Source organism: Lithobates pipiens, unplaced genomic scaffold (assembly GCF_037356315.1).
Source record: "Lithobates pipiens isolate NorthernLeopardFrog02 unplaced genomic scaffold, aLitPip1_a1.2 Scaffold_8, whole genome shotgun sequence".
Lineage (NCBI taxonomy): Eukaryota > Metazoa > Chordata > Amphibia > Anura > Ranidae > Lithobates > Lithobates pipiens.
In genome coordinates this window covers 57,999,502-58,025,012 of record NW_027507903.1, presented here as the reverse complement: position 1 = coordinate 58,025,012, position 25,511 = coordinate 57,999,502, and the positions used below count along the sequence as shown (strand labels likewise).

The following is a 25,511-nucleotide window of genomic DNA, read 5'->3' as shown; positions in this document are numbered from 1 at the left end:
CGGCTAGGCTCCCAAAAAGTCCCACATATGTGGTATCCCCGTACTCAGGAGAAGCAGCAGAATTTATTTTGGGGTGTCATTTCACATATGCCCATGGCATGCATGAGCAATATATCATTTAGTGACAACTTTGTTAAAAAAAAAAAAAAAAAAAAAAAGTTTGTAATTTTCCCGCAACTTGTGGCAAAATATAAAATATTCCATGAACTCAACATGCCTCTCAGCAAATAGCTTGGGGTGTCTACTTTCTAAAATGGGGTCATTTGTGGGGGTTTTGTGCCATCTTGGCATTTTATGGCCTTCAAAACTGTAATAGGTAGTGAGAAGTGAACTCAAAAATTTACGCCCTTAGAAAGCCTGAAGGCGGTGCTTGGTTTTCGGGGCCCCGTACGCGGCTAGGCTCCCAAAAAGTCCCACATATGTGGTATCCCCATACTCAGGAGAAGCAGCAGAATTTATTTTGGGGTGTCATTTCACATACGCCCATAGCATGTGTGAGCAATATATCATTTAGTGACAACTTAGTGTAAAAAAAAAAAAAAAATTTTTTTTTTGTCATTATTCAATCGCTTGAGGCAAAAAAATAAAATATTCAATGGGCTCAACATGCCTCTTATCAATTTCCTTAGGGGGTCTACTTTCCAAAATGGGGTCATTTTGGGGGGTTTTGTACTGCCCTGCCATTTTAGCACCTCAAGAAATGAGATAGGCAGTCGTAAACTAAAAGCTGCGTAAATTCCAGAAAACGTACCTTAGTTTGTAGATGTGACAACTTTTGCGCAAACCAATAAATATACAATTATTGACTTTTTTTTTACCAAAGACATGTGGCTGAATACATTTTGGCCTAAATGTATGACTAAAATTGAGTTTATTGGATTTTTCTAATAACAAAAAGTAGAAAATATCATTTTTTTTCAAAATTTGCGGTCTTTTTACGTTTATATCGCAAAAAATAAAAATCGCAGAGGCAATCAAATACCATCAAAAGAAAGCTCTATTTGTGGGAAGAAAAGGACGCAAATTTTGTTTGGGTACAACATTGCATGACCGCGCAATTACCAGTTAAAGCAGCGCAGTGCCAAAGTGTAAAAAGACCTCTGGTCATTTACCAGCAAAATGGTCCGGTCTGAAAGTGGTTAAGAAAAAACATACTAGTATGTGAACAATACACAACATATATCATCATATCATACTTATTTGATTTTAAAAAGATTATCTAAAAATATGTTTCTCAGAAAGTGAGCTAATATAAAGTTGCTTCAATAGTATATACTGTATAGATGTTTTCTTAAAGAGTTAAAAAGTTACTTGACTTTAATACTTATATTGCAAGCTATTATTTAGTTTAGTTTATTCGTTTAGTTTTTAGTTTTTATTTAATGGAGATCAGCAAAAGAATAAAGTAAAATTGTATTTGGTTCAGTTCAGTGGTTCACCCACAAAGCAATGCGGTACCCTTGTTTTATTTTGTTCATGGAGGAGATGTAGGCAAATTTTGCATTTTCATACAAGTCTATGCAAATGCAAAACTATCTTGAAGCAGATCAAATACAGATCTGGAGTTCAACTGCAGGTCATATGCACAGGTCAATTAATTCTAAATGTTCTCAGAAATGCCATCGACAGAGGCGCAAAGCCTGGTAACATAGGTCCTTTAAATTGAGATTTGTCACACTGTATGCATGTTATTCAAATGAGAATTATTCAAATGAGAAAATGTAAGTTCACCTTTGGAGAAAAATGAAAACGTGAACTAACACCATCCACCTCCCTCCTCCCTCGCTCGTTCCCCGCTCTACTTACCTCCATGGATGATGAGTTGCCAGTGGCCCGGAGATTTGAAATCCCTGATCTTCTCCCTCTTCCTTCTGCAGATCTTCTGGGACAGTTTAGTGATGTTTTGTGCCGGCACTGACCATTCAGAATCACTAAATAGTCCCAGAAGCCCTGCAGAAAGAAGATCTGGTAGAGTAGGCATTTCACATCCCCTGGACCACTGCACCAGCTGCACAGGCATTGACAGCTCATCACCCACAGGGGTAAGTACATAGAGATCCGCAAGGATGGGGAGCACGGTGTTAGTTCACCTTTTCATTATTTTTGAAAAAGTGAACTAACCTCTTCAGTATCTGTAGTCTCCTCTATTCTCACCTATAAATTACAATGTTATTCTTTTGGTGACCTCTAACTAAATAATGATAGATCTATTTTAAGGATTCATGTTATGTTTCAGCTCAGCAAGTCTGTGTCTACTTCAAACATGCAGTAAGAAAATCATTTATTATTGTTAATTTTACCATTAGGTTGAATGGATTTTTGAAGAAAACACACATATACTAAGTAAGAACATGAAGGATTTTTAGTAAATTATAAGCTTAGTTTTGTTCTGAATTAAGAGATAACTGCAATAGCTCTAGCAAGGTTATCTTCATTTTTGTGCAAAAATGAATTCACTTCAGGAGTAAGGATTTTTCTGAACATCTTGTGGCCTCGGCTGTCAACGCTTTCAAAGGCATAACCTGGAGGAGATTGGTAGTTTGCAGGGCAGACTTCATTTTTCTTGGGTGTATAATCAGAACGATACATGGTGCCACTTTGGAATGGAGCAGAACTGTGCAGAGCTGCATTTGTAGGCTTGAAACTCTGAGTAGGATGTATCTCATGGGGTAGGTAATGTGATTTGAAAGTTGTCAGGTCATCAAATTTTCCTACAGCCTTTGGAATTTCATGATCTCGCTTGATCATTTCTTGACGCTTACTTTCCCAAGGTTGAAAATCTTCTTTCATTGTAGAACTTCCCTGAAAGGGCACGTTGCTCCTTCTTCCATGGGAGACTGGACGAATTGGGGCAACATAACTGAGGTGGTGTGGCACATAAGCCAGATGATTTGTAGTGTCCATCTCCATGTGCGTAGTAGGTGGAATATATTCATAAGATTTCTGAACTTGAGTTGGAGCTACTGACCAAGGCTGAAAACTATCACGGAATTCAGTGCTGCCTTGAAATCGAGCATTGCTACCAACTTTACTATAATCAGGTTTGCAACTTTTTGTTATCTCTCCAAGTGTTCCCTTGAAATTGATGCGATGAGTAGTGAGATCATCAAATGGTTGACTACTGGGTTTATATTCTTGTTTTGGTCTTTGATGCCTTGGCGAAATTTCATGGGGAACAAATGAAGTACGATGGTTTGTGGTGCCATCAAAAGGGATGCTATTGCGTTTTGCTATACCAGGAGGCTTGAAACTTTCTCTTGGCATTATTTCCTTTGCAAAAAAATCATCTTGGAATGTAGTTGAATTTCCAAATTTAACAGTAGGAGGTTGGTAGGTATGTTCCTGTTTAGCAAGTTCTCTTTTACTGATATCCCATGCTCTGTAGTCATCTTAAAAAAGTTAAAACATGATACTTTTTATTAAAGATAGTCACTTTATGAACCCAAGTAAAGAAACACTGCACACCTGTATGCTTTGCTCACTGAATTATAGCATATTATTTGCATATACTGCTATATTAGTAGCTGAAAAGAGTTGCATTCAAGTGAAATTTAAGGAAATAATACAATAAGTTGGCAAATAGATTTAAGATTCCCTAGGTCGCATCATCCCTCTGACCTATGTTTCTGAAGCCCATCAACTACCTGTCTGCTATGTGGAATCAAGTTCCTTATATAACAGTATTTCTCAACTGTGGTATTATTGAGTTCCCCTGGGGTACCATAAGTACAGTACCCAGTTTGTCCTGGATTAGCATCATGGCTTGCAATGGTGCAGGCAGGCCAGTCGCCAGCGCCATAAAAGCTAATGAAGCTCTAGGGCAGGATAAGCATGTCATTTCTTGATATGACTTTGGTGGCTGGCTCGCCCGCACCATGGCAACAAAGGGAGGCGGCAGGTAGGGCTGCCCCCCAGCATTCAGGAGAAGACGCAAGTTTGCCTCCTCCAGACCTGCTCCACCTCCCACCTTCTGATGCATTGCCGAAGCCAATAAGTAGTGCTTTGCTGTGAAGAGAGGACTGTGTTATTGGGAGTGCCTATGATGGGGAACTATGTGATTGGTGAGCTCTGTGATGGAGAACTGTGCAACTGGGGGACTCTGGGTGATGGGGGGACTATATGATTGAGGGGCCTCTGTGATGGGGGGCTATGATGTGATGAAAGGATGCTGTAATGGTGGAGAGGAGACTATGGTGTGATGGGGGAGTTTAATGTATAGAGGGGCCTCTCATGGGATAGAAGGACTCTGATGTGATGGGGGACTTTGAAATATTAGGTGGGCCTCTGATGTGTTGGGGGGTTTCTGATGCAAAGTTAATTTCATCAAGTTGGTTGTGTCACCACGTATTATTTCACTACCAATTTTGAACAGAGAGAACAATTAGTTCCTTAGAGCTGTAACAAAGGCCATCTGAATCAAAATGGAACACCCATCCCTAAACATAATGCAATGATGTTAATCCAAGGTAGGCAGAAGGCAGGGCCACCTCTGGCATTCAGGGGAGTATGGAAATCTGCCTCCTTCAGACCTGTTCCACCTCCCACCCTCTGTAAGTTTTTGCAAACTTTCAAACCTTTGACCATGTTCTTTGAAAATCACTATCTGTCTTGACACAATTTTTGCCACAATGATGATTGGATTAGGGTGACAAGTGGTCACATAATAACTTCCGGAATGAGAATACAACATAATTCTCATATAAATATTAACAGACATAAAAGAGCTACACTTGTAGGGTTATAGTGTGCTTTCACATTTATATTGTGTATGGTGTGTGTTGCCAGTTAGGTATGCATTTAGATTTGCACACGGTTGCTGTGCAACAAATCTTGTGGGCTTAAGGTTCATGGCTATGGTAAATTTATGGTGAAATACACCAGAGTGAGGTTTAAAGTAGCACAAATGCCCTGCCTGACCTTTAAACTGTGGTCAGCAGGGTTAGAATGCCCAATATTAGCCCTTGTACACACGGTCGGACATTCCGATGGAAAATGCCCGATCGGACCGTGTTGTCGGATAATCCGACCGTGCGTGGGCTTCATCTGACTTTTTCCGTCGGAATGTCCCACCAACAGTTTGAGAGCTGGATATAAAAAAAATTCCGACAACATGATCCAATCGGACTTTGTCCGATCGTTTGTAGATAATTCCGATTGGACAAAGTGCCACGCGTGCTCAGATCAAATTCCTAGACCAAAGCTATTGGCTACTAGCCTGAACGTAGTCCAGTCGTAACGAAATAACGTCATCACGTTAAGAACGATTGGATTTTCCGACAACTTTGTCCGACCATGTGTATGCAACACCAGTTTCGGACAAAATCCGTCGGACAAAATCAGATGGATTTTGTTGTCGGAATGTCCGACCGTGTGTACAAGGGCTCAGACCTTTGCTATGTGCCAACCCCCCACTTCAAATTTTGAGCACCAGCCGCCACAGCTTTTCAGTAAACTCCAGCTGCTGGAACATAACTGTCTTTTGCTGATAAATGTGTAGGAAGGATCGCTGCCTACTCCTGACCAGCCCATGTAGATAAACAGTGAGGAGGGAGTGGCCTCAGCCTACATATTTCCACTAGACTATGCCATCTGACACGTTTCACCCCCTCCCCAGTAAGAGACGGATGACGATCACCATTCCCTCACCCCCCCGCCGATTCTCCCGGCGACAGCACACAGAGAGACATTTTCCATTCTCCTCCTGGCTGAACAGGAACAGGAAGTGTGTCCGAAGACTCCCTGGCCAATAGGGGCTTCCTGACTGGGAGGAGAATGAGGAAGACAATACCGAATATAAATTTGGTATTGTCAGCCTCTGGCTCTAAACACATGCTTCAAAAGAAAACCCCCATTGTACATTAGGGGGCCGGATGCATGGATGGGGGGGTGGCGCCCATACGCCCCTAATGGACTGGCCTCCACTGCTGTAAAGTGACCCCTAGCAATGAGGAAGAGGCAGATAATGAGGTAGATGACTGTTTGTAAATGCTACCATTTGGTGAGAAGGAAAGTTCTGAATGATAGGCACTCATCAGCAAAGGAGGATTTTGTCTAGGGGCAGCTTACAGAAGACTGGTAAAAGTACCAGCAGTTTGGGTACCCCAAGCATGTGGAAACACATGACTGCACCACAGAACTCAGCGGGAGCAAAAGACACTAATTTCTCCCTTTCTGCATCCCCCTTCCACCGCCACAAGATTCTCCTACTGCGTCTTCCAGAAAATCCATAGCATCTAGTAACAGGGAGGGAAGCATCACAAGAGGTTTCAGAGGCTTAGGATATGCCACATCAAGTGGGGTAGAGGGTCATTGTGCTACCTAAGGGGGACTGCTTGAACCTCAGCAGATTTCTCCAACACACACACACACACACACACACACACACACACATTGTTCTCTCCGGTAACATCCTTCCCAAGGGAAGTGTCTCTTCCACAAACGATCTCCATGTCCAACATCTTAATGACAGCTAGGAAAACTGCTGGCTTTTAAGGTTGGTCTCATTTTAGGTCATGGAGTCAGCCCCATTCTGCAAGTTTTATGGCTAGTGCTACAACGCAGTGACAAATGATAGGATGATGGAAGTCAAGTGAAAATTGAAGCAAATATTCTCTTGAAAAATCCTGCATTTTACCTCAGAGTTTGAGGCCTAGCGTGATGCTCTGGCACTGTAAAGATGCCATACAATGTATCCACAGCATGAGCTTAGCTACAAAAGTTATAATGTTAGCAGATCAACCTCAACTGCAAAAGTTAAAAGGTCTCTATTTGTCACCTGTGTACTGTCCTGGTGCTGGCCAATTCCTACCATACACAGGCCTGAAGTCTATATTTTTAGTATCCTGGGAATGATTGGGGTTGTAGAAATAAGATAGGGCTCAAAGAAAGTGGGTATGTAGTTTTGAAGTGTTTTTCTGTACTCTTTTGGTAATTTAATTTTGTTTTAAGACAAAGTTTTGTACTGCGGAAAAAAATAAGATCACAAACTATACAGTGTGCCACTGTTCAATTTTATGCAGTTAAGGACTTTAGCTTTATTTTTTAAGAGGAACCATCTTATAGCTTTTAGATCTGTTGTAGCTGCTACTTCAATGGGTCGATTAAGGCCTATTACTGGAAATCGAAGCGGCACATCACTGCTAAGAGGTCCAGACACAACTTTATTCCAATAAATGTCAGGGGGACAAGCTAAAAAGTATTCAATGTGGTCTGGGGGTCCAAATAGTGCTGTATTTAAGCAAAGCTAAATGTAAAGGTAAAAATATTTACACATCCAGATATGTGATGTCATAATAATTTTTTTTGTACTAATCTGTAACCCCACAGCAACCTTATGGCATCTCTCAAGCATGAACAATAAAAAATTGGTGTTCTTTCAAAGTTACCCCTAAGCCACATTAAACTGCCATGCATTGATGTGAACCATTTCCATAGTAAACACTGGAGTCTTAAGCAGCCCATAGAGTCATTTTTTTCACTCAACCAGTGGGCTGAACAAAAAAGTGACTTGATTCCCCCATCCACACACTCGATGTGGATAGGAGAATCCTCCCCCCTGAGATATTGCATTTGGACAGCGGAGGGACTTCCCCACTGTCAGAATACACTAATCAGCACTGCGGGTTATAGCCTGTAGCACTTATTAAGTAGGGAACATCCAATCAGTAGATCGACTTCTGTACAACCAACCTACCCATACATGCCCTGAAATTCAGCTGATCCTGAACCAGGCAAACTTTGATGCATATAGAGATAGCCTGAAACTGTAAATAACCCCAGGTTGATTAACTTACCTTTATAAGTAGGGTTTGTGTCAAACTTTCCCATGTTAATTTGTCTGTTTTCTATCGGTCGTGCAGGTCCCACTGGTTCTATTTTATGAGCATTAAAATCTCGGTTATAGGTTGTCCCAAGTTCAATATGTCCTGGCTTTGGTTCATATTCTTGATGAGGACGTACGGGGCGGTTTGATACATCATACGGGATATAATCTGACCTGAAACATACATATGTTTAATACAAAACGTACTTCAGAAATCAAGTGATTCAAAATTACTATATTGTCTATTTGAAATTACACCTAAAGGATTCCTATTGTACTATTATTCTGTTATACTTCTTGCTATCTTTCTATACCGTATCTACGGTAAAATGCATTTTTTTGTCATTAAATTCACAAACTGTATTTAGATACATGCCAATTAACCCTCCCCCCATCACCTTATCCTTGATATCAGCAGATTTTAGGAAGAATAGGTGACATTTTGAATATCTATGAGGACCTTCATACATCTATGGAGCCCCTTGATGGATTTTTGATACTGGTCAGCTTAGATGTTTGGAGCCAGTAATGCTATACTACACCACTGTGTAGTATAACATTATTAATTACACATTCTGCTGCAGTCTATTGTCTATAGCTAATGTGAAGCCTAACTCCAGGCAAACAGCTAACTTCAACAGATAAAATTAATTACATTTATGAGTCATTTTTCCTGCCAATGGACTTGAATTATTGTTCAACCTATCCTGAGATTTACACAGCTCTGGGACACAGCCCAGCCCTGGCAAAGCAGAAAACCAAATGTTTCTGCATTTAAGTAACACAAACAGGCCTTGTCCCTTCTCCAGCCTGTGACTGGACTGTAAAAGGAGAAGTAGCACACCGATCATCTCATCCATTAGTCACTCCTTGCAGTGCAGCACAACTGATTGGCTCCTTCTACTGCTTCCTCTTTCCCCAATCTGAGTTCTACTATACAGTGGATTGCAACTCAAACTAAGGTACTGTAGTTACACTGATTGCATTTAAAAATACACATAAGAATGCATTAATGTATCTAGAGGTGCATCATTTATATGTGCCTGGAGTTCAGCTTTAAGTATAAAGTGTGCTATTGCAGAGCTCCCCTTCTGATAATGTTGAGTCACAGGCATGGAACAAATATGTAGATCAGGGGTCCTGGCTTCACTTTGACTTTCCTGAACTGCATGCTTGTTCCAGGTCATTTGCACAGAAAGAAACTAGGCCAAAGTATCAATATGACAGTCAGGCAACTAGCATTTCCCAAAGGTGGTCAGCAATGGCTGCAATATTCTTCTCAGTGGAGCTTTCCTTTAAAGTGGTTGTAAACCCTTACATGACTGGCATCAGATAATGCACAGTGATGAAACAAACTCAGTCTAGCTACAGTCTTCTCTTTTCCACATCTGCTTAAAGTGATGAATTTGTAAAGCTTTTCTGAGAGTTCAGAAAACAGGGGACGGAGAGCTAAAATTACACACTGCAGAGCTCAGTGAGGAGAGCTCTGTAAGCTGATTGGAAGGAAGAGACGACCCCCCCTCCACACAGTACACAGAAACAGAGCTGGGGTTGTTGATCAGCTGGAGGTCTTTTGGTGTCAAGAAAATTTGTCTGAAGTGATTCTTAGTGATAACAGAGGAACAAAGCAGCAAACAGAAATGACACTTAGTGCTCTTAATAGAGACACACCATAGAGGGATATAATTTCTTCATATTTCATGTCTGAGGTTTACAACCACTTTAAGTGTGTTAAGAAGCCAGTTTTAAATCCAGAAAAGATGAGCAAGTGTCCCTCTTCAGATCTATCTTCTTAGCAAAGAAATACTGATTTGAACAAACTAAGACATTATCGTACTCCCTTTGACTGTTGTCTAAAACAGTGGTCTCCAAACTGTGGCCCATAGGCCAGATGTGGCCCTTTGCTTGCCTTTATCCAGCCCTTAGAAATGTATTTCTCCCACTGATATGAGGCCCTTTCCTCACACTGACACCAATGATGGGATGCTATTACTCCCATTAATGCCAATGATGAGGCACTAGTCCTCCACTAATACCAATGGTGGGGCGCTATTCCTCCCACTAATATTCCTCCTCCTACTAACCACAGGTGTCAAAGTTTTTTTTTACTCTCACTGACCACCAAGACTGAGATATTGTCTACTCCCACTGGCCACAGTTCAGCCCCCGTAAAGTCTGAAGATCAGTAAACTGACCCTTTGTTTAAAAACACTGGAGAACCACAGTCTAAAAGAATCAACACACAATTTAATGTTCACATGATTAAAACCCAACTCTGGAAATTATATAATATCTACCTTCGCAGTAGGCCCCCAAACTGCAAGGGTTATATACTCTTTATGTGGAGGGGTAGATAAAGAGGCAGTAATATCCCCCACTCCAGAGCGCTCTTCTTCTCCCTAAAGCTCCAAGCAATAGTCAGTCCCTTGGTGTCACAGGGCTATTAACACTGTACTGTACCTGAAGGTGAAAGCATGCGACCGCGGCTGAGAGTGGCTAAGAGGGGAGGTTGCAGTGACCCAGCCACACTGCTGGATGGAACCTACTGGAGTGCAAAATAAGATTATACCTTATTCCGTCACCCTTAGACATAACAAAAGCATTTAACCAGTGAAGGGGCTATTTTTTTGTTGTGCCTGGAGTTGGGCTTTAATGGTGATGGCTGCATTATTCTTAAAAAATTCCAAATAAAGCATTCAAAAACATTACTTAAATGTTGTTACTCCTTCCATTTTTCCACGGTTGCCTTGGTACACATGCGTTGGTTTCATGCTATTTGGTGGTTGTACATTATCATACTGAGGGTATTTCTCCACATATTCAGTCAGTAGACAAGGTTGTCCAGATTTGTCAAAAATCTTTGTAGGAATATGTGGGCAGCGGTGACGCCTGCAGGAAACAAACAGATTAAATGATTAAGAGCATTGTGACCACAAATTACTTTAAAACCTTATATGATAAATGGGCCAGGACAGCACACCATAGAAGTTAGCCCTATAGATGGTGTAGGCTGGGTTCACACTATTGCAAACTGGATGTGTTTTTCTCCGCATCCAATTTGCATGTCAGGAGACTGTGAACGGCTCTCTACGGAGCCGGTTCAAGCAGCTACAGGACGGCTGCGGAGCAAATTGCACAGGAGTCCTGTGCATCTTCTGGTCTGTTTCAGGTTTGAATTCAGACAAAAATTCAGAACAAAATCGGACCTGAAAAGGTGAACAGGGATGTATCAGACCCCTGCTGTGAGCCGCTCTGCAAAACAGTGTAAATCCAGCCTTAAAGATTAATTCCAGATAGGGATATTTTATACATAGTTACATTGATCCAGCTTGGACCAATATAACTAGACATGTGCCATACCTGGCCAAAGCCCCTGGGCATTGCTACTTCAGTGGTTTTAACTTGCTTCCAGGTCCCATGCCAAGCATCTGCCTGCTACATTCTGAACACAGGGTGGAAGGAGTGTAGAATGTGACGTCACCACCTCACCTCTCCACTTTTCCAATCAGAGAATGATTTTAATCCATTCAGAAAATACAAAGCATCCCCTTAATTGCACCACTGACAAATGGGCAATTCCTGTGTTCACAAGTAGCAGGGCAGCCAATCAGCGCAGGACCCTGAAGCAAATGGAAATCACTGGAGTAGCGATGTGTACTTCAGTGATTTCCAGCTTCTAGGGGCCTCAGCCAGGTATGATATATTGTCATATGCAGTTACTTGGTCCAAGCTAAGCTGTGTACAATGACCTGTACACACGGTCGGAAATTCAGACGGAAAAGGTCAGATCGGATTATATTGTCAGAAACTCCGATCACGTGTGGGCTCTATCGGACTTTTTCCATCAGAAATTCAGACGGAAAAAATTTGAGAGCAGGATCTAAAATTTTCCAACAAAATATCCGATCAGACTTTTTCCGAACGTTTGTAGGGAATTACGATGGACAAAGTGCCACGTATGCTCAGATCAAATTACGAGACCAAAGCTATTGGCTACTAGCCTCTATGTAGTCCCATCTTATGCAACGAACGTCACCACGTTCCGAACGATTGGATTTTCCGACAACTTTGTCCGACAACACCAGTTTCGGACAAAATTCGTCTGAAAAAATACGACGGATTTTGTGGTCAGAATGTCAGACCGTGTGTACAAGGCATAACTATGTATAGAATATTAATATTAATTTCTGTAATTCACCTATAAGCATATCAATGTTTATGTGGTTTAGTAGCTTTTATATTATTATAATTTACTTGGCTGGATTTTACTGGATTTTAACATCACTTAAATTCTACATAAAATAAAATAAAAATGTAATGTATTCTTCCTGCTATTCTTGCAATGAATAAACAGAGCACTGGAAAATTTAAAAACCCATATACTTGAAATAGGTTTTGGACTGTTTGGTTACATTTGGATTATTTGTGAATCATTATCAGTAAAACATAGGGGTCAGAAAGACCTATGGTTTCTTAAGTGCAGTGTGGTAGTGAATTACTGGACTGCTTGTAAAGCACACCCAAACTGCTGCATGAAAGGATGTAAATATAATCATGCATAAAAGACCCCCATGTGCTGATTAGTGGAGACAAAATAAATATGTCTTCATCACAGAATCACTGTACCTTCTCTATCCAGTCATAGCTGTAAATAAAAAAAAAAAAAAAATTTTTTTTTAAATACTGACACCAGTGCAGGAACTATGAGGATCGCAAAGGTCGCACTTGTGACCGACCCCTGGTGTTCCACCACCATGGGGGGCCCAAGACGACAGGAAGGGTCCCACTTCGTGACCGTAATAAAGGGTCCCACAATGGGAGTAAAGGGCCCCAGGCTCATTGGAAAAGGGCCCCAGACCCAGAGGGAAGAGCCCTGGCTGGGGGTCAGGACAGCTCTTTATGGTTGCAGTCTGGCCCTGTAGATTCTAGTTTTGCCTCTGCCGATAGCATCTATGGGAATTCAAGTTTTGCACATCCAATAATAATAAGCAGTATGTATACTGGTTGAAAGTCACACAGTCTACTGTTATAGCTAACATCTACTGTATTTATAGCAATGTTCTGTTGCAGTGGCGGATTTAGTTGCTACGTTACTTGTCACTGCAACTTTCCTATGTAGCGAAGTTGAGATGTACTTAGTCCCAGGACAGGTTCATCGAGTGCCCAGGGCAAGGATGTGGAACTGGGCCCCTTCCCACATTGTTAATGCATGTCTTGGGTTTACAGCCCTTTCCATCTTCCGTCCCCTTGCTCTGCTGTGCCCTGGGCAGCTGCCACTCTTGCCCACCCATTGTTCCTGCCCTGGGTGTAATCACACAGGTGCCTGCATATGACTGTAATCAGGACTGGCACTATGTACTGTCTGGTGGAAGGCAGACAGGAATATCCATGTGTGCCCCATACCCAAAATGTGTAAACTTACCATATTAATTGGCCTGGTAAATACTGGTGAATATTAGCTGACTATGGCAGTTTACATTTATCTATGTAGCTTATATATTCAGTAGAGCTTTGGCAGTGAACATTAAAGTGGTTTTAAAGGCTCAAGGTTTTTTTTACCTTCATGCATTTTATGCACAAAGCTAAACACCTTTTGCGTACAGCACCCCCCAAGCCCCCTAATACTCACCTGAGCTCCTTCTTGAGCCAACAATGTGCATGAGAGCTGAGGTTTTCTGGGTCTCTCATTCCTCATTGGCTGAGACAGCCGCAGCTCTATGTGTGTTATGGATGTATGGAGCGGGTCTCGGTAGCAAGCACGCACCAGTGATTCCAGAGCAAGCAGCTTCCTAGTGGGGGGCACTGGCTGAAGAGGAGGAGCCAGGAGCACCAGCAGGGGACCCCAAAAGAAGAGTATAGGGGCTGCTCTGTGCAAAACCACTGCACAGGCCAAGTAAGTAAAACATGTTTGTTATTTTTTATTTTTTTTTAAAGAGCCTTTAATATCGCTTTAAAGAGGAACTACAGTCTTCTCACATAATCTGTAATAAAAACATCTTTGCCATTATGAAATTTCCCTCCAACCACTTTGCATATTATTTTATATATACTGTAATGATTCTGTACTTGCCAAATATGCTGCAGAAATCTCCATCCACTGAGTCTGGCCACAACCATTTTAACTGTGGGCAGCTGAAGCTGCTGCCTGTTCACTTCCTAGATTTACACAGACACACAGAGGCACACCTCATTGGCCCTCTTATGACTCACTCACCCCCTCCCTTCCTGGCAAACTCTCACGAGAGTGAGAGAGAAAGCTGTTCATGATGTCATAAGCCTAGGCTAATGTCCAGACAAGAAAGGGGAAGTGGGCTGGCAGAAAATAAAGGTTTTACTATCCAAAGTTAAAACAACAAGGGCAGAAGATTTAATAGATGGAAAGATGAAAAAATGACTGAAGTTCGGCTTTAAGTCATACACTTTAGTCTGTACCTTTGGAACCTTCTATTGATTACAGTCATTTGTCTATCAAATGCCATTAGTCATCCACATAGTTGTGCCAACTTAATTAGAAACCAGTGAGCCTACCAATAGGTGTTTAGGTGTACTAGAGGGAACAAACTCTATGAGCACACTATATACAGTATATATATATATATATATATATATATATATATATATATATATATATATATATATATATATATATACACACACACACACACACACACACACACACAGTTGTGTAAAAAAAAAAGTATTTGCCCCTTCCTGATTTTTTATCCAAGATGCAGCTTTTAAATTAGTTTTTCATTTATTAAGGGAAAAGAGCTGTTCAAACCTGCCTGGCCCTATGTGGAAAAGTAATTTCCCCCCCATGCTGGATCATGAATGAACTGTGATTAACCACATTTTTTTGGAAAGTTGAGTTAAATTTCACTTGCCACACCCAGGGCCGATTACTGCCAGACCTGTTGAATCAAGAAATCACATAAATAGAAGCTGTCTGAAGTGAAGCACGCTAACAGATCACAAAAAGCCACACTGCAAAAGTACAAACACATACAGAAAACCATATAACTTAAAGCAGAGCTCCAGACAGCGGGGGGGAGGCGGGGGGGGGGGGGAGGGGGGGAGTATCAAATGTATCAATTTTATTACAAGAATTAAAAACTACTCACAAGTGAAGCAGAGGTATACACATTTGACAGACAGCAGAAAAAAAACGGATATGGACGTCACTTCCGGGTTCCAATTGTTGTACAGTTTATAGGTCACATTAATGGTGGAAAAAATTATGAAATGATTTATCTTTGTCTCATTTTTTTACATCACAGAAACCTGACATTTTAACTGGGGTGAGTAGACTTCTTATATACACTGTGTTATATATATATATATAGATATATATATATATATATATATATATATACATACACACACACACACTATATTACCAAAAGCCTGCCTTTACACGCATATGAACTTTAGAGGCATCCCAGTCTTAGTCCGTAGGGTTCATTATTGAGTTGGTGCACACTTTGCAGCTATAACAGCTTCAACTCTTCAACTCTTCTGGGAAGACTGTCCACAAGGTTTAACCACTTCTTGTCTGGCCTATAGCAGAATAATGGCCGGATAGTGGTTCAGGTATCCTGACTGGGTGTCATATGATGTCCAGTAAGATAACTGCCGGAAGGCGCCCGTGGGGGCCTGCATCGTGGCGATCTGAGGTAAAGGTACCCCAAAAGTATGCCACCCTGGACCACCAGGCAGATGGCAATCAGTGCCCAGGCAGATGCCAATCAGTGCCCATCAGCAATGCCTACCAGTGCCATCAATGATACCTATCAGTGCCATCTATTATTGCCACATATCAGTGCCACCAATCAGTGCCCATCAGTGCCACCTATCAATGCCACCCATAAGTACCCATCAATGCAGCCTTTCAGTGCCCATCAGTGTCGCCTATCAGTGCTCATCAGTGTCCACCAGTGCCACCCATGAGTGCCCATCAGTGCTGCATATCATTGCCGCCTATCAGTGCCCGTCAGTGCCACCTCATTGGTGCCATCTCATTAGTGCTGCCTTATCAGTGCCCGTCAGTTCCGCCTTATCAGTTCCCATCAGGGAAGGAGAAAATGTACTTATTTACAAAATGTTAAAACAGAAACAAAAGAGAACCTTTTTTTATTTAAAAATTTCGGTCTTTTTTTATTTGCTTAGAAAAAAATAAAAACCACAGAGGTGATTAAATACCACCAAAAGAAAGCTCTATTTGTGGGAACAAAATGATAAAAATGTTGTTTGGGTACAGTGTAGCATGACTGCGCAATTGTCATTTACACAGCGACAGCGCTGAAAGCTGAAAATTGGCTTGGGCAGGAAGAGGGGTAAGTGCCTGGTATTGAAATGGTTAAAGAGGAAGTAAATCTTGATGGGTTTTACTTCCCCTTTATTTCCATGCAAAGGTAAAGCATAATGGGCTACTATGTGTCCTTTCTAAAGTGCGCATGCGTCGTGGTCATTGCCGCTCATCATTTTAGTAAATATCTTCTAAGGAGATATAATCCTAATACCTCCTTAGGCGATATTTCAAGTACCTACAGGTACACCTTAATATAGGCTTACCTGTAGGTAAAAGTGGTTGTACAGGGTGTACAACCACTCTAATGCCGTGTACACACAATCGTTTTTTCCGTCAGAATAACCTCTGACGGTCTTTCCGACTAAGTTCCGACGGAGTTCCGCTGAAACGGACTTGCATACACACGAACCCACCAAAGTCCATTTGTTTAGTTCGTGATGACGTACAACGGGACTAGAAAAAAGAAGTTCAATAGCCAATAGCTGCCCTTGCGTTGTTTTTGGTCCATTGGAATAGCATACAGATGAACAGTTTTCCCAATAGGAATTGATTCTGTCCAAAGATTTAAAACATGTTCTCTTTCTAGGTCTGTCAGAATTTTTGGAAAAAAAAGTCAGATGAAGCCCACATACGATCAGAATAGTCGATGAAATTATTCCGTTTGACCTTTTCTGCCGGAAAGTCCGGTCCTGTGTACGCGGCATTAGAGTGTGTCTATGGGAAAGTTTGACCATTCTTCCAGAGAAGCATTAGTGAGGTCAGGCGCTGATGTTGGCCTTCTCGTCCAATAAAGGGACAGTTGAGAGCTGTGCCAGTTAATGATTATAGACCATAAGAAAAAGTAAGCACTGAGCTTTGTATTCTATATCATTTGGTATGTTGAACTTTCAATACTGACTGGTTGTGATTAGCAGCAATGGACAAAGCAAGTGCATTGTGCAAATCACAGTTTCTACTGACCTCTTGTGGACAATAATGGTATGATGCTTAGATGTTTATTTTATTATTGTAGGTATATGATGTGGACAATTTACAAATATTGTACTTTCATATCAGGTCCTGAATTCAAGGACCTTAAGATCCCTACCTCACATTCATACATACACATACTTGGGCCAATTTAGACAGGAGCCAAGCATGTCTTTCGAGTATGTGAAGAAACCAGAGCACCCGGAGGAAACCCACACAAGCCACTGTGCTGACCACAGTATTTATGAAAAGTTCATATTCATGACATGCAACATTATACAAACTAAAGACTAAAGGTATATTATACCTTGCAACACAACATACATACATACTTATGTTTATGTACTGCAAAAGTACAAACACATACAGAAAACCATATAACTTAAAGCAGAGCTCCAGACAGCGGGGGGGAGGCGGGGGGGGGGAGGGGGGGAGTATCAAATGTATCAATTTTATTACAAGAATTAAAAACTACTCACAAGTGAAGCAGAGGTATACACATTTGACAGACAGCAGAAAAAAAACGGATATGGACATCACTTCCGGGTTCCTACGCGTTACGTCGTCAAGACTTCAACTGGGATCCCAGTTGAAGTCTTGACGACGTAACGCGTAGGAACCCGGAAGTGACGTCCATATCCGTTTTTTTTCTGCTGTCTGTCAAATGTGTATACCTCTGCTTCACTTGTGAGTAGTTTTTAATTCTTGTAATAAAATTGATACATTTTAAATTACTACACTATGGCGGTTTTCTCTGGTCTATTCCCCTGAGTTTATCCACCATCCATGAGGAAGCTAGAGAAGTCTCCTAAAGAGTTTGTTACACAGCCATCCCTGCAATCATCCCTGGCTATCTTGGTGTCCATTACTAATTTTGCTGTGTACCCACAGCAGTGAGGTAATTGCATAGCAATAACACTATCTGCACGGAACATCACGGATGGATTGGCTGCCCAGCACGTTGCACGTTTAATTCAGTGTGTTTACCGAATTGCACGATTTGATTTGAATGTGTATGGGACATCTCATTATGAATCACGATTGGCACTTGGATTAAGAATCTGTTTAATTTTCTTTGTTTATTTAATTTTTGGCTCCATTCCTTACACGTTTAATTACGTTCACACATTTTATATATGATCTTTGATATGTATGTTAAATTTGTGTTTTTTTGCACATAGAGTCACCTTACGGTTTATGCACTAGGTAATCACTTTATGGTCTATTGCAGTTTTACCTTAGTTTATTGTTATATATGCACAGAGTCACTTTCTGATATATTCATGCATGGTTGCACTTTATATAGTTTTATAATTGCACATTACTGGTTTTATTGTGGCTATTGAATATTTTTAAATTAGCGCATCACATTTTTTTCTCTATTTATTTTCATTAGTGAGAGACAACTCATTTAGTGACTGCTGCTTTGTTCATTTGCTATTCTCGCTCTCTTCTATTTTTTTCCATAGAGCGCAGAAGCCTCTAGATACACATAAATTTATTTTTGCCATCTATGTTTTATAGGTCTACTAAAAAATATTTTTAGATAGTACATGATCTTTTTACAAGCTCACTGATTTAAAGCCCAATTCTGGGCATATAAAAAAAAAAATCCCTTATAGTAAGGCTGTGCCCGCACTGCAAGGGTATTTGCTTGTTTTGTCTAGGGGAAGAATGGTCTAGCTGTGGGGAGGAGTGGAGGATTGGGTAAACAAGGCGTCATTCACACCATGGTGCAGAGACCTCAGTTTTTCTCTGTGCGCTCTGCAAGGGCACAAAAAAAAAAAACAGTTGTTCTCTATGTGCTCTGTTTGAACACTATTTACACAGGTGAGCACGACTTACATGTGTGTTTGCTTCTATGTGGCACAGGGTGCTTTACATTTTTTTCCTTTTTCTTATTTATTTTACTTTTTATTTTTGCACTGTCCCTTTCATTTTGTATTTTTTTTTTGTCACTTTTATTCATATTACAAGGATTGTAAACACCCCCTGTAATAGAAATAAGCATGACAGGTCCTCTTTATTGCAAGATCTGGGGTCAAAAAGACCTCAGATCTCACATTTACACTTAAAAGAAAAAAAAAAAAAAAAAAGTCATTTTACATTTACAAAAAAAAAAAAATTGTTTAGGTGAAAGTAACGTCAGAGATCAATCCGGTCCTCCAAGGGCATAGAGTCAAGTGGCGGCTATCTTGATCGGATCGTTTCCACCTTTACCGAGCTCTTTGGTAAGCACGGAAACAACCGGGAATCGGAGTGGGGGGGGCAACTCATCCGCTGCTTATAAAAGTGATCCCGTGGCGAATCTGCCACCAGATCACTTTTATGTGAAAGAGGATCGCCCAATGTATCTGCTGCCATAACAACGGTATATAACATCAAAGTAATAACATATATATATATATATATATATATATATATATATATATAGTGGGCCTGGAACTGGTTAAACTATTTTTTCTTCCAGCAAGAACTCATCTATGTGGTCTTTTATTTAACTCTCCAGTATCTTCCCAACTATAGAAGTTAAACTAACAGGTCTATCATTATCCCTTTTTAAATAGAGGCACCACATTGGCCCTATGCCAGTCCAGTGGTACTATTTCAGTCATTAACGAGTCCCTAAAATTAGAAACAATAGCACTGAACTGACAGAGCTCAACTCTTTTAGGATCGGTAGGTGGATGCCACCTGGTCTAGGTGCATTATCCACCTTCAGTCTGTCTAAATATTTCTGTACCATATCACTTTAAGTGATATAACTTTGCATAGCAGACAATCATTAGGTACCATTGCCTTGTCTGGTGACCAAGGACTCTATTTGGATGCTATACTGTGGACACAAAGCAAAAGTAAACAGGCATACACACATGATAATGGTTTACAGCAGCAGATAACCGTTTGCTGTACAACACAACAATAAACACAGATAATTACAAAGAATGCTTTAATTTTATTACAATATACATTTCAGATTTTTAGGTATATTCTTAATATTAGTTTAAAAAGTCATATATGTACATGGGGGCTGTACTAAAAGTAATGCAAAAGTGAGCATAACTTTTTCATTAACCTACATAGGACCTTCAAATTTCACATTTTGGTAGAGTAATGCCGCGTACACATGACCAGACTTTTCAACGGACTAGGTCTGACGGTATTCCCGACGGACTTTCGGCGTAGGACGTGGCCACACACGAACGGACTATATCCGTTCAACAGTCCGTTCGGTTTGAACATGATGACGTAAACGGGACTAAACAAGGAAGTTCAATAGCCAGTAGTCAATAGCTGTCTTTGCGTCGTATTTGGTCCATCGGACCAGCACCAACTAATGGTTTTCCTGATTTTTAGTCCGTCGGAATTGAGTTCATTGGATAGAATTCAAACATGTTCTATTTCTAGGTTCGTCTGATTTTTTTTTCCTGAAAAACGATCGGACTAGCCCACACACGGTCGGATTGTCTGACGGACTGATCCCATCGGACCTAGTCTGCCAGAAAGTCCAGTTGTGTGTACGTGGCATTACTCTTCCTTTATAGTAAGTCTTCTTCTTTTTCATTGCAGGTAAAAAAATGGATTCCAAGTAGAAGCAAAGTGCCATCATATGAGTTCTTGACAAAACAGGGGTGCAGGCTGCCCAACATCCACAGAAAGCTACAAAATTACACCATTAATAAGAGCAATGTCTTGTCATTGGTGGCTCTTGTCAAGTGTCAACTCCACAAACATTCTGTAGCCTCCGGTGAATGTTGAACAGCCTGAACCCATCCTTCGTCAAAAACCCAATGAAGGCACATTGCTTCTGCCTGGAATCCATTATTAACCTGCATTGAAAAAAAATAAAAAATAAACATTTTTTTACTACCGACTGCATCTACTAATAAGTAGCATATTTGAAACCTGGGGAGGATCCTTTCTTTAACATCCCTTTCCCCTTCATATAACAAAAAATTTGAATTACCAATCATGAAATTAAAGTAGAACTATAGGCAAACCTTTTCATTTTGGATAAAGCAAGGGATAATTATAACCTCTGTCAGATTTTTTGTCACTGTCTGTGTCCCGATACAGAGATATCCCTTCGCTTCCTGTCCCATAACCAAACAGGAAGTTAGAGGAAATCTCTGCAAATTAATGGAATTCTTTGGGAACCCCCAGGTCACCAGAACCTCTATTACTTTTCTGGGGACATCCCAAAATTTGGGATTTTCTTTTACTTTCAATGATAATGGTAAACAGGACAGAGAAGGTGAATCTCCTTAACAAGGGCTCAGGCAGCAACAAAAGCTCTCAAGTGTTCTAATTCATCTCCACTCTGACCAAAACTGTAAAAAAAGTTTTGCCTTTAGTGCTTTAAACAAATAATAACAGCAATAATAATAATAATAATGCCCAGATAAGCAGCTCAGAGAGTGACAACCTTATACTGGAAGTCAGTGTAAATGTGCCCCTAACACTGGCAGTTCTGCCCCCCATCCCATGTCACACTGGTGGTTAATGTAGAGCCTTCCTATCACACTGGTGGTCAGTTTTGTGCTCCTCTTCCATCATACCTGAAGCTATGCAAGCTTCATTGGAAGGAAGACCAATGTCCAACAGCGCATAAAATGCCCCCTGTAAGTGGCAACACCTATGAAGACCACATTTGCCACCTTTGCTTAGGTACACCACTAGTGAGCTGGAGGCCTGATAGGAGCTTAATGTCACATATGTTACCACCATGGCTGTAGATTTCAGGAAAATTAGGGCTATTAAGTTACTATATAGTGCAAACTGAATACTAGCAAGAAGGGCCACTTGCCAGCCAGTGAAAGTGGAAATGTCAAAATTACCAAAATGGCTAAGTAGGTGGTACAGGGTCCCCAACACCTTACATAAATGGGTCCCACAGAGTTATCTGCTGTGTTGGAGATGTCAGGGGGAGGAGGGCTCTATATGCTCCATGTCTTCTGGTCTTGCTGACATATAAGGCTGGTGAGTGACTCTAACCTGTTCCTAAAATTCAACTTTAGGTGGACCACCTCTCTCTGGGGTGGGTTTTAGGCTTCATGAATTTTTCTCATATCAACCCCCCACATTCTAGCTATCATTTTACTCTTAGGCCTCTTTCACATGGGCGGTAGTTCTGCCGATGTTAAAAGCATGTTTTTTTATTCTGAGATTCCAAGACTCGAGGCACATTGATAACTTGCAGTTGTACATTGAAATTTGCAGCGTTTACGTGAGTTTACATGCGGCTGCGTTTAGCTGCGCTGGAACATTTTTGCCATTTCTGATGTACTTTTCTTTCCTCGTTGCCTCTGCTATCCACAGAAGAAATAGTACACTGCGATTATCTGCTGTTATGTGCAGATAGCTGCACTAAATAAGTCTAACTGCACAAAACCCCATGTAACAAAACCATTGCTAAATGCAGTGTGTGAATGGGGCCATAGGAGAGCATTGTGTGAGTTAAGGTGCGGTAGATAACTTCATCTATCTGCAGCTAAAAGCTGAATTCCATCTGCCCGTGTGAAAGGGGCCTTAGGACGTTTTAATCTCCTTAGCGGTAATCCTGAGTGTGGCTCGGGGTGAATTTTCAGTACCAAAAGCGGTAACCCCAAGCCACACACGGAATCGCATCACAGGATCCAGGCAAAGTTACTTAGGGTGGCAGTGTGGTGTAGTGGGTAGTACTCTCGCCTAGCTGTAAAAAGGGTGTTGGTTTAAATCCCAACCACGACACCACCTGCCTAGAGTTTGCATGTTCTCCCTGTGCCTGCGTGGGTTTCCTCCGGATGCTCCGGTTTCCTCCCACACTCCAACGACATGCTGGTAGGTTAATTAGCTTCCGTCCAAATATTGGCCCTAGTATATGAATGTGAGTTGGGGACCTTGCATTGTGGGCTCCTTGAGGGTAGGGACCAATGCGAGTGTGGAGCGCTGCATAAATTGATGGTGCTATATGGGTACTTTAACCACTTGCCGACCAGACCATAGCTGAAAGACGGCTACAGCGCAGCCATGATTTTCTAGGAGGACATCCTCCCAGATTCTTGCTCTTGCGCGCCCCCCTGGGGTGTGCTTTCACAAACATCTGTGACTGCTGGGTCTGGAAGACCCGGCGCATCGCGGTAAACGGATGCTGGTTCCTCCCTCCTCTCTGTGTACTGATGAGGGGAGAGGGGGAGAGATTGCAGCAGTGCTGTGGGCTGGATGTGTAGTGCCCACAGTGCTGTTCTGTGACAGTACTCTGCCCATACTGTGCAATACTCTGCCAATATTATATTATACAGGTTTTATATAGCACCAACCATTTGTAATACTCTGACATACTCGCCAATACTCTGCCAATACTCTGCAATAAATTTTAACAGAAACAAAGAATTTTTTTTTTACCGAATTTTCAGTTTTTTTTTGATTTATAGGGCAAAAAATAAAAAAATAAAAAACCCAGCGGTGATTAAATACCACCAAAAGAAAGCTCTATTTGTGTGAAAAAAACATTTTTATATGGGTACAGAGTTGCATAATTGTCAAAGTCTGAGATCACCGAAAGCTGAAAATTGGTCTGGTTAGGAAGGGGGTTTAAGTGCCCAGTGGTCAAGTGGTTAGATAAATAATAATGTAACAGATGAGCATCATAATGTACAGGGATAGGGACATATGTAGACATGCACCCACACTCACTCAGGTTGAACTGGATTGACTGGTGTCTTCATTCAACCTTACTAACTATGTAACTATGTAACTATGTACTTACCTTATCCCCAGGATCCTGCAATGTCTCCTTGCTGTGTGCGAGCCTTCCTCTGGCAGATCTATCACAGTGCCGAGCTCCGTTCCCTGGCAGCATTGCGACGCATGGGGTCGGAGCACGGCGCCAAATTCAAAAAGTAAAAAATACAGTGCATTGAAATCTTACAGATTACATTACTGTATCAAATTATTTTGCATGCAATTTTATATTATAAATACTGTTCTTTCTGCCTGGAAACTGGAGATTGCCCATAGCAACCAAAAAGCGTCTCTTTACATCAAAGTGGTTTTAGACCAGCTAGAAAACAGCGATAATAAATTAGAATCACTTGCAGAATTGAGCGATAGTGATTTGTGGGGAAATCCGTCATCAAACACTGAAAGTAATGACAGTGACAATTCTGCAACTGCACAAATTTCAGTGTTTCTGATTTGATTACATTATTGAATGATTTTTATTATTATTCTATTATTATTTGTTATAATTATTTATAGTTATTTATTATTTTATCATTCATGATTTCGTGTTTCAAACTTTATCATACCCGGGATGTCTACTGGACTCTTGTTCGGACAGATTTTAGACCCCTTTCACACTGAGGCATTTTTCAGGCCCTACAGCGCTAAAAACAGCGCATGTAAAGCCCCTGAAAAAAGCTTCAGCTGCAAACCCAGTGTGAAAGCCTGAGTGTTTTCACACTGGGCGCTGCGCTGGCATGGCGTCACAAAAAGTCACAAAAAGTCCTGCCAGCAATTTTATTGCAGCGGTGGAGGAGCGGTGAATACCGCTCTTCCACCGCTCCTTCCCATTGAAAGCAATGGGGCAACGCTGCTATACCGCCGGTAAAGCACCGCTGCAGCAGAGTTTTGCGGGAGGATTTAACCCCTTTTCGGCCACTAGCGGGGGGGGGGGTTTAAAACTGCCTCGCTAGTGGCTGAATAGTGCCGCTAAAATGACAGTAAAGTGACGCTAAAAATAGCGCCACTTTACCGCCGATGCCCAGGGCGGCTCAGTGTGAAAGGGGTCTAAGTGAGTTATTCCTAAGAATTACAGGCCTACAATATAAAACGCCAAATTTCCATTCAAAACAATGTACCGCTTTGAACATCAAAAATCTGAAATAATCCTACATTAGTAGTTTGATGTGTTACTTTGTGTTACTATGTATTACACTGATCTCTAAGAGATGTAATGAATACTATTTGCAGTCACTGGATGTCATTACACCAGTGTCCCTTTGTATTTGTTCTCCTTAGTAACTCTTACTAATGTGTACAGGACATCATAGGCACACCCAGGCTATGCTCCTAGGCAACTACTCAACATGGACCTCAGCTACCTACATGTTATTAGGCTTAAATTCTAACCTTTGTGAGATACACACACAGCAAACAAACGAGTATTGTTTTTGGTAACACTGACACCTGTGAAAAAAGAATCTGTGGGAACAGACAGGTCCTATTAGTGTGCCATATAACTGTAATAAAGGCTGAAGCAAGGTAAACCAAGCCAGAATTAAAGCAAAGTATCATCTACTCTGTATCTACTCTAGAAACCTAATATCTGTGTATAACAAGTGGTCAGTTTTTTAAACATTAAACAATTTGCCCAGTGAAAGTACATGTACATTGGTTCTGTGCTAAAAAAAATGTTTTTAGGCTATTTCC

The 25,511-nt window shown here is 41.1% G+C and overlaps 1 protein-coding gene across 1 annotated transcript in view; it reads right to left on the bottom strand.

Moving 5' to 3' along the window:
- Positions 1–1,372: 1,372 nt before the first annotated feature.
- The window catches only part of SAXO2 (stabilizer of axonemal microtubules 2), a 33,223-nt gene continuing 9,084 nt past the window's right edge, over positions 1,373–25,511 (bottom strand). The window contains exons 2-4 of the mRNA XM_077473223.1: positions 10,532–10,711; positions 7,794–7,996; positions 1,373–3,389 (exon numbers count right to left, since the gene is read on the bottom strand). Of these exons, the coding sequence (XP_077329349.1) occupies positions 2,395–3,389; positions 7,794–7,996; positions 10,532–10,711 (1,378 nt within the window). The 3' untranslated portion in view covers positions 1,373–2,394. The remainder of the gene's footprint in view (positions 3,390–7,793; positions 7,997–10,531; positions 10,712–25,511) is intronic.